The sequence below is a fragment of the Typopeltis vanoorti genome, chromosome 20 (genome assembly GCF_054136105.1).
Source record: "Typopeltis vanoorti isolate ZY-2024b chromosome 20, IOZ_Tvanoo_1.0, whole genome shotgun sequence".
Lineage (NCBI taxonomy): Eukaryota > Metazoa > Arthropoda > Arachnida > Uropygi > Thelyphonidae > Typopeltis > Typopeltis vanoorti.
This window is the reverse complement of record NC_143568.1, coordinates 79470267-79485741: the sequence shown is the minus strand read 5'-3', so window position 1 is coordinate 79485741 and position 15475 is coordinate 79470267. Positions and strand designations below refer to the sequence as shown.

Genomic DNA, 15475 nt, shown 5'->3' with positions numbered 1-15475 from the left:
TTCGAGGAAAATTGTTGATAAGCGATTAATAATAATGTAAACTTAACCATGTAGTTCTGTCGTAACCTGAATACCCCTTCAGGATAGCTATCAAGAAACTGATGATGACTGTTGATTATGAACAGCTCAGGAGACAGCCAGCTTGCAACTGTAGCATGGCATGAGGAGTTTGGTGGAAAGGAGATCAGTGCTGTTTGGGTGCTATTTAAGAACTATCAAGCAAAGTCTAAATGTATTCCAAGGATCAGAAGGTTAAATAAAGTAGGTGTAAAATGGATGAACGAAGAGATTAAACATGTACAGAGAAAAAGGGCATTATGGAGGCAACATAAGCTGAATGGTAATAATCAATTTCATAAGGAGTGCAAAGAACAGGCAAGAAGGGTTTGTTTAGTTGATATGGGTAGCAAAAATGGAGTATGAGCAGCAGTTAACAAATGAAGCAAAAAAAAAAAAAAAACCCTAAGTTCTTTTGATATGTAGACAGAAAAAAAAAAGATCATGGTAGGATTACATTAATATTGATTGCAGAAAATAGTATCAGGACAGACTGCTTCAGAGAACATTGTTGAGATATTTAATGAGCAGTTCATAAAAGTTTTTCATCCTTGTGAATGTGACATCATGCAGAGTTTGAGAGCAGTGGATTAGGAGGAGGAGAGACTGACTGTGAGTGAACAAGAGGTATATGAAGAAATGAGCAAACTTGATGTCAATACAGCTATGGGACTTGATGAAATATCATATATTTAAAGGAATGCCACGGAGTTGACATCTGCCTTGGCATATTTGTTTATTGTGAGTCTTACATTGGGTCAAGTTCCCAAGGAGTGGAGGAAAAAAAAAAGGAAGATTGTACTGCTTCATAAGAGAGACATCAAATTACAAACCAATATATTATATACACGCCTCATTTCTGTTCCTGAAAAAATGGGCGTAAAACGAACCCAATTTTAATGGGGGGTACAGAGTTATGTTCTGCTCAGTCAAAAAATATACACTTGAAGTATGTATAACATTATTATATTTAAAGCTTTGATAATACATACATATATATATTTGTTAAAATAAAATTATTAATAACGAAAACAAAACAAAATTATATAAAAAAAATATGAAACTTCGAAAAGATATTACATATTTCTATGTTGAAGTTCCTGGTTTCGGATCAACTGCATTTTTTTGAACAAAGTATCCAGTGTTAACTGCCTAGATTTTCTTTTTTTTTCTTTAAGGAGTTCAGTGTAAGATTGAATAGATGCTATTACACTATTTTTTACGTTCGCACTCCGTTCCCAATCGTGGTCCATTTCACAGAGTTCTCTATGCTTGCAAGGATACGCTGTAAATCAACCGTTTTTATATTTCTCAGAGGACCTTCTTCATTTGCTTTCTCCTCATTTGGATGCTGACTTAATTGTTCGGCTAATTCTTTTAAGTCTTCATTGGAAAGCAGTTTATCATGGCTCTCTAAGACTTCTGTCACATCTTCAGCTGTAATATCGTCCAATCCCACCTCTCGTGCAAGCTTGGTAACGTCTTCAATAACATTCTCCTCTTGCTCTAATTCCTCGAAGTCGTGCATAAATGCTGGAAGAAGTTTTCACCATGCTCCTTTTAAACACTTTGCTGACACTTCGTTCCAAGCTGCCTTGATGTTGTTAATGCCCTTCAAAATATAGAATGACTCCCAATAGTCTTTAATAGCTTTTCCTGAAACTTGTCCAAGACTCTTACCATTTCCATAAATGTAATACGGAGGTAATAGGCTTTGAAGATATATAATCCCCTGATCCATCGGTTGCAAAAGCAATGTTGTGTTTGGGGGAATGTAAACAATCTGGACATCCAATGGTGTTCTTACTTCAGCAAGGTTTTGAGGATGTCCGGAGGCATTATCCAAGAGAAGCAATGCCTTGGCTGGCAAATCATTTTCTTTACAGAAGCTAAGCACTGTAGGACAAAAATAATTTCTGTACCAATCTATAAAAACGTCTTGTGTAACCCAAGCTTTCTTGTTCCATTTCCAATAGACTGGCAGCATGACTTTTAGACCCTTAAAGGCATGTGGTGTCTGTGAATGGTACACCAACATTGGTTTAAGCTTCAAAGTTCCCGAGACATTTGCTCCCAACAAAAGCATAAGTCTATCTTTTGCAGCTTTAAAACCTGGAGCAGAACATTCTTCACAGGAAATGAAGGCGATTTTTTCCACTAGAGCCCAGTCTCATCAACATTAAAAATGAGATCAGGAGGATAACTTTCTTGTTCTACACAGTCTTCAAATTTTTTAGGAAAAGCAGCGGCTGCAACATCTGCACTTGCTGCCTCACCGCATAATTTGACAATATGGCACTTACTTCAAGACTATCTCATGAACTAACACCTTTGCTTCTTAAAAATGCTTCTTCACCTCCATCTATCTTTTTAAGATCCTCAAAAATTGTTTTTGCTTTCTCAGTTATAACAGCCTGTGTCAGAGGAATGGTTTTCTGATTAAAGTCATCCACCCATAATGATAATATTTTTTCCATTTTTTCATTAAGTTTACCCCTGCTATAACTTACATGTTTTGCATTTAGTACTGCCGTAGATTGTTGAGCAGACTGTTTTATTCTATCTGCATTTTTCATAACTGTATTAACAGTCGATGGAGGTAAGTTCATACTTCTACAGACATTAGCACGTGTCTGCCAATCTTCCATTCTTCGAATCACCTCCATCTTCTTTTCAAGTGTGATTGATTTCCGTGCCTTCTTAACACCAAGTTCTGTTAACTTTTCTCCACTTCTTTTACCAGACATGGTATGTAATTACATTCTTTATCGATTTAAATATGTATGTATGTAAAAAAATTTAAATAGAACAATTAGATAGATTCAACAGTAAAACTAGGTTTGATACATATACGTCGTCGTAGCTCGTTAAACACTCAAACACTAGAGTGCCTGCTAGCATAGTTTCTCAGTCAGACCACACTACAGTAAGAAAGCACGTGCAGTCATCCGGCATTATTGTGAATCGGCGTAAATTGAACCATCTTAAACCGAGGGCTGCCTGTATGTGTGTGTCAGGTGTTATGGTTGGAGAGGCTAGTTAGAACCAGGATCCAGAATTGGGTTGAGAACAGTGGTACTGATGGGCAGCACAGATTTGCTAAAGAGAGGTCATGTTTTAGTAATCTATTTACTTATTACAATAAGGTGACAGCTGCATTGGACAAGGGTGATGGATACACAGTGGTATACTTAGATTTTGCTAAGACTTTTGTTAGATTACCACATAATAAGTTGATAGTCAAACTAGAGCGGATATTAGACCAGTGTATTGGATTGGAGATTGGCTATCGGATAAGTATCAGCAAGTTGTGTATGGGAGAGCAATATCACGGAAGAGAAAAGTCACTAGTGGTGTGCCTCATTGGGTCTGTTTTAGGGCCATTGCTGTTTAACCTGTATGTTAATGATATTGGAGAAGAAAAATGGGATATTCAGTTGTTTGCAGATGAATGCAAAGTTGGGAAGGACTATGAAGAGTAAAGCAGAGGTTGTGGTTTTTACAAAGACTTGAATAAATTAAGTGAATGGGCACAGGAGTGAGGATGGCAGTTTAGTGTTGCAATATTTAAGGTTTTGAAATTGGGGAAACAAAGATGGGATGTATAATTTACACTTGGTTGTGGTGTATTTTGGAAGCAGATAAAATAAGAGATCCTCCTGTGATGGTGGATAAGGAACTAAAATTTAGAGTACACATTACCAAAATTGTGAGGACATAACAAATTCTGAGAATGATGTAGACGACACTGACTTCTGTGTCCTCTACATCATATATGGACTACTGTGCACAGATTTGGTCAACTGATTTTCAAAAAAAGGACGAGGAGATGTTTGAGAAGTTCCAGAGGCTAACCAAAATAGTTTCTGATCTATGGGATGTTGAATATGAAGAAAGGGTAAGAAGATGCAATTTGCAACCTAGTGGATAAGAGGAAGAGGGTTGATATGATAGACTTCCAAGTCTATCATATCAACCCCCCATGTGAAGGAGTTGTTATAGGATTAATGCTGAAGATGTTTTTCACAAAATGGTGGGCGATGCGGAGAGAACAAAAGGCCATCCCTGGAAGGTGTGAGCAAGAAGTGTGAAGCAGGTTTTTTGCATGGAAAGTTGTGAATGATTGGAATGCATTACCTGAGAGAATGGTGTCTGCAGAGAATTTGAATGTATTTTAAGACATGGTATAATAAGCTGTGTTTATGACACCTCTTGCAATGAGTCTTTGACTCCATGGGGATCTTGGGATAATAAAAGTAATAATTAACCATATATCATGTTATATACGAGGATGGTCTGAAAAGTTCTCGGCCTAACAATGAAAAAACGAATTTATAATTTCAAAATTATTTTTATTTTTCAACATAATCTCCCTTAGATTAATACATTTATTCCAGAGCTATTATCCTGTCCCTGTAGTGGTTCTCAGTAAGATCTGCAAAATACCACTCTATACAGCTGCAATCACCTCTTGATTCAAAGAAAAACGCTGACCAGAGAGGAAGAGTTTAGTTTTGGGAAGAGATAGAAGTCATAGGTAGCCAAATTTGGGGAATAGGGTGGATGTTCCAACAATTCATAGTGCAGATCCCTTAATTTTCCCATTGCCAAAACAGTTTTGTGGGAAGTACATTGTCCTGATGAAAGATGATTTTTTTTTCTTCTGGTCTGTTTTCACGAATTTTTTCGTCTAGTCTGGTTAAAAGATCGGAATAATATTCCCTGGTTATTGTTTTACCCTTTTCAAGATAATAATAAACAAAATGCCTTTAGCATCCCAAAACACTGATGCCATGACCTTTCCTGCTGATAGAACTGACTTTGTCTTCTTCGGCGCTGAAACTAGCTTCTGTCCACTGTTTTGACTACTGTTTGGATTCTGGTGCGTAATGGTGAATCCAAGTCTCATCCATAGTAATAAATCGACACTCAAAATCAGTTTTTGATCTGCTGTGAGAAAGTGTGGCACCCATCTTGCACAAAGCTTTTTCATTTGCAATTCTTTATGCAAAATATATCCTACACGTTCTTTTGAAATGCCTGTAGTCTCAGCAATTGCACGCACATTGACTCGCCAGTCATCCAATACCATATGTGCACTTGATCAATGATTTCTGTTGTTGTTACACTTTTTGGACGTCATCTTCAAGGTTGGTACAGCCATGTTTAAACTCAGCAGCCCGTTTCTTAATTGTCAAAAATGAAGGAGAAGTGTGCCCATAAACTTTTATGAACTTTGAATGAATTTCTTTTGGCATTAAACTTCTTTTACAAAGAATTTTATAACTGCACGATACTCAATTTTATCCATTTCCAGGGATACAGACAACACTTCTGCTTCAGACAGCTGTATAAAACAAACCACTTGATAGAATGACTTGCAATTTCACATGGATGCTTATGACAGATGTACCAACTTAGAAAAAAAAGTGTGCTGATGATGTTGCCATCTATGGTTGAGGCTGAGAACTTTTCAGACTACCCTCTTATAAGAACAGTTTCTGGGTATACAAACCAATACTAAATTTTAAATGTTTGTGTCATCTGAATGAACAACTCTACTAAAATCTTATTTTGAATTCTGGCCCATTCATCTGATGTAAGACTAAAATGGTGATCTGATTAGGTTAATTCTTTAATTTTTGTTATTTTATCTTATTTTTTTTATGTTCATGGAGTCCAAAATTATAAGAACAGTTTCTGGGTATACAAACCAATACTAAATTTTAAATGTTTGTGTCATCTGAATGAACAACTCTACTAAAATCTTATTTTGAATTCTGGCCCATTCATCTGATGTAAGACTAAAATGGTGATCTGATTAGGTTAATTCTTTAATTTTTGTTATTTTATCTTATTTTTTTTATGTTCATGGAGTCCAAAATTAACTTTAAGATATATGTTTGGTTCTTCACTAATATTTTCCCTCAACGCAGTGGTTAGTGATGTAGCAATGCTATATTACTAGGAAATTATTATAGGGCAAGGCAGTTTCCATGTTTCATAATAATTCCCTTCCCTCTTTCCTTGTCCTTGTTTATCAATAGTACTCAGTGTGTGTATGCATGGGCTTGTTTGGGGTGGGGGTAGTATGCCTGTTTTGAGGGGGGGTGCTCCATCTCCATTTTCACGTTGAAAAGCCCTGATAAGGGTTCTTTGGGTTATGACAAGATTCAAACTCAGGTCTTTCCGACAAAAGGGCTTTTTAAAAATCAACAGAGCTACTAAGGTTAAATTTACATTGGTTTTTTTTTTGTTTTTGCAGGGAGATGCTAAAATCTCTTAGCAACCTTCCCAATTTTTTTACATGTATTTCTATGCCATAGTAGATGAGATACATGTTTTAACTCACTGTTTGAAGGATTATTATTATTGTATGGGCAGCTCCATGGAGTCCGAAAGACTCTGACAACTCATTCTACTCATTCACAACTCTCCAAGTAAAAAAAAATCTAGTCCTCACACGCCTACTAATCACACCTTTATTCAACTTCCAGGGATGACCCCCTTGTTGTAGTCCATCTAGCCAAGTGCTGAAGCATTTCCCCTGTATGTATCCTATAAAATCCTTTAAGCAACTTAAATGTTTCTATCATATCCCCTCTTTTTCTCCTATCAACTAACTTTTGCAATCCACACACCTTCAGTCTATCCTTATAGGGAACATTCCACAGGCCACTCGCCTCTGAATCCTCTCCACTGCTTCATCCCCAAGAAACCCAGCAGACCAGACTTGGGCACAGTACTCCAGATGTGGGTGTATCAAGGCCTTATAAAGAGGAATAACATCTTATCTCTACTTGTTAATGTGTTCTTCAATAGCCAAGTAATCTTATGGGCTACCATAGCAACATGTCCTCTAAACTTCAACTCTATGTCTACTCCTCCATATACCCCTTTTTGATATCTGTCCAGCAGCCACCCTCTTATCCACATAAGAAGTCTTCATCCCCATTTGTGTTCTTCAATAGCCAAGTACTTATGAACTACCTTACAGTTGTCCTGTAAATTTTGGCTTTCTGTCTCCAACTATCCCTAACTTCATCTATTTCTTGGAATACAGTTCCAACAAAGTGGCACACAACTTGTAAACTGTTTATACCAAAATGCATATCCCTAACTTCATCTATTTCTTGGAATACAGTTCCAACAAAGTGGCACACAACTTGTAAACTGTTTATACCAAAATGCATACAACTGAATATTTCTGAACCTTGTGGCATACCACTAGTCACCTGTTTTCACCTTGATTCTGCCCCTCCATATTCCACTTTTTGATATCTATCCAGCAGCCACCCTCATATCAATTCCCATTTGTTCTAATTTGGGGATGGATTTTAATCAAATGCCATACAAAATCCAGCATAATCATTGTGTTGCCATTTTCTTTATCCAACTCAGGTTGTTTTTATATTATAAAAAATTAATAAATTACATGGCAATTACTTCTTATCCACATAAGAAGTCTTCATCCCCATTTGTGTTCTTCAATAGCCAAGTACTTATGAACTACCTTACAGTTGTCCTGTAAATTTTGGCTTTCTGTCTCCAACTATCCCTAACTTCATCTATTTCTTGGAATACAGTTCCAACAAAGTGGCACACAACTTGTAAACTGTTTATACCAAAATGCATACAACTGAATATTTCTGAACCTTGTGGCATACCACTAGTCACCTGTTTTCACCTTGATTCTGCCCCTCCACCATCCAGCAGCCACCCTCATATCAATTCCCATTTGTTCTAATTTGGGGATGGATTTTAATCAAATGCCATACAAAATCCAGCATAATCATTGTGTTGCCATTTTCTTTATCCAACTCAGGTTGTTTTTATATTATAAAAAATTAATAAATTACATGGCATGACTGATCCTTCACGAAGCCTTGTTGTTCCTCATACGGTATTATATTTTTATCTAATCATTCTTGAATTCTCTTTTTGACCAATTTTTCTAGTACTTTTACCATCACGCCTGAGATACTGATTGATTTATAATTTGCTATTTGCAGTCTTAGAGCCTCCCTTATACAAAGGAATTATTTTGCCTTCTTTCCACTCCCTTGGAACTCTACCAGAGCTGAGACTTTAATTAAACAGCCTAGTCATTGCCAGTTCTCTTGCACATTGTCACAAAACCCTAGCATCTAATCCCACAGCTGTATTTCATCCAACTCTGTTCCCACATTAGTGTCTGTCATATAAGTTAATTAATCATTTACCCAAGGGTAAGCAAAGTATGCATGTAAAGTATCTTCACAGCTAAGCTATTTTTTAGACATTTTTTATTAGCTGTACATGTATTTTTATAATTTTGCTGGAATGCTTCAGGAAGTTATTTAACCTCCCTACCGGCCGATGTGGATGAAATAGTGAGACCAAATTGCACTTATTATCCTTGTTATTCAATGAGTGTTACAGAATCATATCCAGATTTAGGTTCACGTCTATAGATGCCATGGCCGGTTGGGGGGAGGGGGGTTAATGTAAGCTAAAACCAACAAAAAAAAAAAAATTCCCAACACCTGTTATTTCTGTAAATTGAAAAAGACTGGAATGATAGTTTAATCATGTGTATCGTTAGGCATGTGTGTAGTTGCTACTTTGTTGTGTAAACTCTATATGTGATTGCTGGCCCCCCAGAAGAGGCCTTGAGTATTACACATCTTAATTAATGATTTCCAAATGTCATGAAGGATCAATCCTTGGTTTCTATTTAGTGTATTGTGGTGAATGACCTTGGAAGACTCCTTGAACAATTTGTAAAAGTGATTTTCTTCTAAGTAAGGCATGGAGGATCTTTGTCAATTTATGTGTAACATTCTTTGAGGATATGTGCTATGAATCTGCTTTTTTCTTCCCTTTTGTTTTCAACTTTCCTTCCATGTTCTCTTTTACAGAGTTTGAAACTGCTTTCAGTTTGACCTACATACTTTTCCACAAAAACACAATCTTACTTATATACTCCAGGATGTTCTTAAAATGGAACTTTGTAAGGTGTTAACTGGTTTGAAGGCTGTGCTGATGTTGACTGATTTTAATATTTGGGATATTTTTCTTGATACATTGCCAATGCATGGTATCATGTCTTGGTAATTAATTTCTTTAATTCTAATCTAATATCTAAATTATGTGGCACTTGGGGTGCAGCAGCAACCACATTAAGAACATCAGCATTCAGATTGGTTTTTTCGGTGGCAGAGTACTGTGCTCCAGTTTGGCTCAACAGCTGCCATACTAAACTAATTGACTGCCAGCTTAACACCACAATGCGACTTATCACTGGAACCATAAAAACAACTCCTGTTTACTGGCTCCCATGCTGAGTAACATAATACCACCAAACCTACGAAGATACGATGCTCTACTACGAGAATATGATGAAATACTGAATTGCCTATACACAACGACATGCTAGAGCTACAACTCAACAGACTGAAATCAAGAAAGCCCCCTCACTGCGAATCTAAACACCTGAGAACGACCAACTACAATACCAAAGAACAATGTAAATGAACATGGAGCATAAATACCAATGCCCAAATTCAAACTTGGTTTGATAGGCATTGTCTCAACATCCTGCATGGAACTGAGCCAAAAGACATGGATAACACTGAACAGGATTTGCACTGGACATGGAAGATGTGCAAGCTCTCTGTACAAGTGGGGAAAAATTCCCTCACCGGAATGTGGCTGTGGGCACCTGAATCAATCAATCCACCACATTTCTACTGAGTGCATTCTTCATGCATACACGAGTCAAAGAAATAACTTCCTGGAGGCAACAAGGTCTGATATAGACTGGATCAGATAACTTGATCTTAACTTATAAGTGTTTCGTTTGCTGAAAGTATGTGTCTTTGTTTTATTCTAATTATTTGGCACTTACTTTTTTACATATTTATTTTGACTTATGTATCTTTATAATAACTGCATGTACATTACCATATGCTAAATTATTCAGTCTTTATGTCACAAGTATCCTTAAAACATCAAATAAAATAATAAATTAATTTCTTGGTCATCACAGAATGGTTCATCAGAAAATAAGCTTCTGTAGCCTTTTTTAGAGTAGCCATTTTGGAAGAACTGATTAAATAGGATTTGAAGTTCTTATTTTCTATTAATTTCATCACTTTCAAGTATATGCAAAGCTCTATTTTTTTTAAGCTTTGATGATACCTAATTTTTGTTGAGGGTGATGGATGAGCTTGCCTATAGATAGATGCCCATGTAGATTTCTTTCCTGTACACTTTTAATGATGTGAATTTAATTTTCGGATATTCAGGAAATCCATAAACATGTCGGCCTAATTAGACAAAGTGAATATTATCTTTCTCCAATCAGTAGGCTGTGGATTCTGTCCCACTGGACAGGAATGTCTTTAGGTAACTGATTAATTTATTGTCTAGTGTGAGTTAACCTCCTACCATATTTGTTCTCTATAACAAGGCAACTGGATTATCCTAACCTACACCCTCTGTCCAAAAAGAAACTGAACTTTTGATAGAAAATAAAACACAGTTTTTGAGCCAATTATAAATATTCAAATCATTTATTTCAATCAATATACTCTCCCTCAGCTTTGATGCAGCATTTGGCAAGGTCAATTAATTCGTTAAATTAGTTTTTTTTTTTATATTGGCTTTTGTCATACTGTTGAGGATCATGGTTACTGCTGCTTGAACATTTTGAATGATGTCATATCGCCTTCCTTCATCAGTAAATGAAGTCGGAAGAAAGAAGTCACAGAGTGCTAAATCAGGTGAATATGGCGAGTGATCCAACACACAAACTTGGTTTTTGCTCAAAAACTGTCTCACAATGTTCGAATGATGAGATGGTGCATTATCGCGCCAAAGTGACCAGCTGCCTGTATCACTATATTCATGCCGTACGGACGAATTCTTGCTATCAATTGCTTCAAAACTCCGAGATAAAACTCACCATTGACCATTTGGCCAGGCGGAAAGAATTCTTTGTGAATAATGCCCTTGGAATTGTAGAAACAATCAGCATTGTCTTTACTTTTGACTTCTCCAAGCTTTAGTTTTTTTTTTCAGATGTCCCTCTTCTGGTGGTCTCCACTCAGCATTCTGTTTCGGGCTCATACTCAAAACACCACGTTTCGTCACCAGCAACAATCGTTTCAAGGAAGTTTGAGTCCTTGAGTGGTTTTAATGAGGTCCTTGCAGTGTTCAGTTCGATACATTTTTTGGTCGTCAGTCAACTTATGGGGAACAAATTGCAAATTCAATTTACGAAGGCCGAAACGCTCGGTCAAAATGTTGTGCACAGTTGATTTTGGAATCCCCAATTCATCTTCAATCAGTCTCACGGACAATTTCGGGTTTTCTTTGATGAAATCACGCTCAGTCTAGTTTTTGGATGGCTCAGCTTTTCGTCGTCCTCAAGGGTCTCACGACCATTTTGAAATCACTTAAACCACTCATAAACTTGAGTACGGGATAAGCATTCATTACCATATGCTTTTTGAAGCATCTGATGTGTTTTAGTAAAACTTTCATCAAGTTTAACACAAAAGTCAATCGCAGCTCTCTGTTTGAAACTCATTTTTTGACCATTCATCCAAACACAGTCACTCTTGGCCCTATAACTCGGCTTCTAATGAAACAAATGTCATAAACAGTTGACACAACAGGTGGCGCCACTGGTTTCTTCGAAAAGTTTGGTTTCTTTTTGGACAGAGGGTGTATAGCCTACTCATGGTAGTAATGTATGATAGGCTTATAACCTTTAATTGGTGGGATTCCTGTTATTCAAAAACACTGCACATTGTAGGATAAAACAGTAAATTCATGGATGTGCTATATTGATAAATATAAGATAAAGGTTTCACTATAATTTCTTTTGTCATTTTACAGTCAGAGTATATTCCAAAGTGAACTAAAACTTAAATCTTGCAGAAGAGAAAAATTACCAAAAACAAGGTAAGTCCAAGTTTTCGTAATTTTGTTAAATGGCTGCCTTTTTTAATTAATGGTAACATTATTAATTCTTTTTATATTCAATATTTTATATTTTTATATTCAGCTATATTCAATGCTAGTTATATTCTACTTTTTATTTCTAGACCTGACAGTGTATACTACCTCAGAAGTGATCATCATGTAGAAAGTAGTAGTTATCCACAATCTCGTGGCTTAGTTCCAAAATGAAGCTATTTATTTCCAAGGGATTGTGCACTGTTTTTTTTTTTTTTTTTTTTTAGCTCCAAGCTTCAGTTTGTATTTCCAGCTGTGATATGTTTTACTACTCAAATGACTTTTATTACCAATGGAATACATCTGATAAATGTAAGTTATTAATCTAAAGATAGGTAGGTAATATATGCATGTAGCCATGATACGACTACATTAGCTAGGATATGTTACAATCAAGTGGATTGTACCATAGATTATGTAAGTCCTCCATTAGCAGTGACACTTAGTTGTATAGACTATATAGTGTAAAATAAGCATGCTTGAGAGGAATTTTTTTTTAAATAAACGAAGATGCTAATTTATCTTGGACAAAGTCATGAATGCTAGATTGTTTTGTTGTTGGAAAGATAGCCATTTTAGTAATAAAATGTGCTTAGTTACAATTATTCCAAAACTGTATCTGATAAATAATCATTGTACGATGAACTCTGATGTACTTAATTTTGAAATGTAATGCATATACTCAAATATGAAAGATTTTTTTTTTTACAGGAATTGTGAAATAACATACCATGGAAAATTTTTAGCACTCATCTGGCTTTTAAAGTCACTTATTAGAAAATGCAAATATCATTCCCTTTTAAATTACTTAGTTTTGTTATCATTGTATATATAAAAATTAACTTAAGATTTATAACAAGTTTAATATTCTGCAAGGGCAAAAGTAACCAATAAAAAGTCTTGCATATTAACAAAAAATGCATTCTCTACATTGTTTTTTGTTCTTGTTTTAAAGGTATATTCCTTTAAATACTTTCTCTTACAAAGTTATTAGATGAACCCTAGTCTTCATATTCAAGAGTTAAATTATACATAACCATTTTTCTTTGTGCAAAACAAAAATAAGTTCAAGGATAACTTTTAGTGGAAAACATTTTTATTGTCAATCCAACCACAAATGTTTAAATAAATTCTTTCTAATAAATAAACATGGCTGTATGTCACTTCAAGCCAAGATATATTCTGTTATCTTGATAATCAGTGATGATGTCACTCTTACTTTCATACAGTCTAAGCATTCACTTATAATTCCACTTAACCACTAAAAAATTCTTACTCCCTTGGTTTTATATGGTTTCCTCACATTGTCACTTTTTGACCCTCTCCTTCTATAATATAGTGAAGAGAATAATACTACCCTTTTTCTCTATTCTGCTTGATAATGAGTAATCCTGTCTGTCTTCACTATTTTTTGTAGTTGATCATTTGTCACCTCCAAGTATAGCACATGCCATTTCACCTCTGCATCTTAAAGTGTGCAATATTGAAACTGGAGCCGTTTCTCTTTATCTCCCTTAAAATTATTCAGGCATGTCATTAGCATGCAAGTTAAAAAGCAGCAGTCCAAGAGGTAACACCATGGAATACCATTAGCTATATTCCATTCCTGAAAAACGAAAAACCAGTTATGCCCTTTCCAAAGGAGAATAAGCTGATCTCAGAGACACTGGTTTTCCTCATCCACTCATCCCTTCTTAATCTTTTATTGTAAGTCCGCAATCTTCAGTCAACATTTAATATTGACTTGAAGTTCCTTTCCTCATCCTAATGCAGAAAGTAATGTTTTACTCCATTTCTTTCTGCTTATTCACAATCAATTGTGAAGGAAGGTCTTGTTGCCCCTGCTGCATCCACACTCACTCTTTTCAGCAGCACTATTATTCTTCTATTTCATTTCTCACCTACAGTTTCTCCATATTTAATAATACCAAAACTTCACAGGTTATCACTCTTTCATTTTGCCATCAGATCTTCAACATATGTTAATTCTAAACTAAATGGGGGGGGGATGCAGGTTTACCACTCACTCATCCTAATTTATAACTCATTCAAAAAAAAAAAATTAACTGTATGATTGTCACAGATATTGCTCTTGATCAACCCCTGACATCATTACAGTTTATCCAATTATCAACTTAATTTATAATTAATATTTATAAATAAATTAATTTTTTGTATATAAAAAACATAAATCTGAGAAACCTTTTTGAAATTCAATTGCTCCATGGCTTAGACATAATTCTTTTGTAGGTGCCAAACATGACCAAATAATGACTTCATAAACATTCCAAAATTACAAGGTTTTACATTTTATGATGTAGATGATGCGAGATTGGAAAGGGGAGTAAAAACAGAGTACTGCCAGTCATACGTATTTCTTGACACAAACAGAGATTTCAGTACTTGGGCTTCATATAATTTAGAAAGATACTCTTAAAAAAGCTATATAAGTGTACTCTGATCTAAGTGTAACTGTTTTCAGCATTTTAATGAGAACTAGAATTTGTTATGTTGATTATTCTATAGGGATTTTTTTTGTAAGGTTTAAATTAAAGGCAGACTAACTCTCGCAAATTTTATTTTTTAACTGTTACTGATATACTCTTTGTGCATTTTACTTTACACTGTTTTGTTAATATTTATGCAATATGATGTTACCTTTGCTATACATTTCACTGTACTAAGTTTTTGTAACTTAGAGTTGCTAATGAAAGCAAAAAAAAAAAAAAAAAAAAAAAGACAATGTTTTATTTTTTTTATTTCAAATGACCAAAGTTGTGTATGTATTTATATATACATTAAGCAGTCATCAGTGAATCCCCCCCTCCCAGTTTAATAAATACCAAGTTAGCTATTTTCTTATTATCCTCCTTAACCGTCTTATTGGAAGTGGAAAGTAGATTATAGAATTTAAAAAAAAAAATTTAAAGTTTATTATCAATCCTCTGTTAATTGTCTGTGATAAAGTAAAATTTTTAAACCAAATTGAGTGTGTTAAATTATTCTCAGTGTGCAACTATAGTTAAATATGCTTTATGAAGTACTATAAATCTTCAGAAATTTATTTTCTTCTGAAGTTTTCATATTCTAAATAAAATGTTATGAGGAATAAAGTGGTCTTTGTTCTAGTAAATATTTCATCACTTGAAACACCTCTTTTTTTTTTTTTGTCCTGGAACCAATATGTATCTATAGTAAGTAGATCTCTAAGAATTGCTACAGAATTAATCAACAAGGAAAGATATTTCATCAAGTGTAATAAAACCAGTTTCAACTGTATACATATAGAAAGAGAAATTTAAAGGTAAAATATAATAGATGTTTGCTATAGTTAGAGGGGCGGGGGGATTGATCCTCCTGCACCCAATGTTTGAAGAACAAAGGATGCAAATAATAATGAGAAAGAAGGAAG

The 15475-nt window shown here is 35.0% G+C and overlaps 1 protein-coding gene across 4 annotated transcripts in view; it reads left to right on the top strand.

The window, feature by feature from the left end:
- Klp68D (kinesin-like protein 68D) overlaps positions 1-15176 on the top strand; it is a 479354-nt gene extending 464178 nt beyond the window's left edge. For 3 of the 4 annotated variants that reach the window (XM_090410558.1, XM_090410557.1, XM_090410556.1), the window contains exons 22-23: positions 11944-12009; positions 12153-15176. In XM_090410558.1, coding sequence (XP_090266684.1) covers positions 11944-12009; positions 12153-12237 — 151 coding nt within the window. In that variant the 3' untranslated portion in view covers positions 12238-15176. Of the gene's footprint in view, positions 1-11943; positions 12010-12152 lie in introns of those variants that run through there. The other variant, XM_090410560.1, reaches the window with a different exon arrangement.
- Positions 15177-15475: the final 299 nt, after the last annotated feature.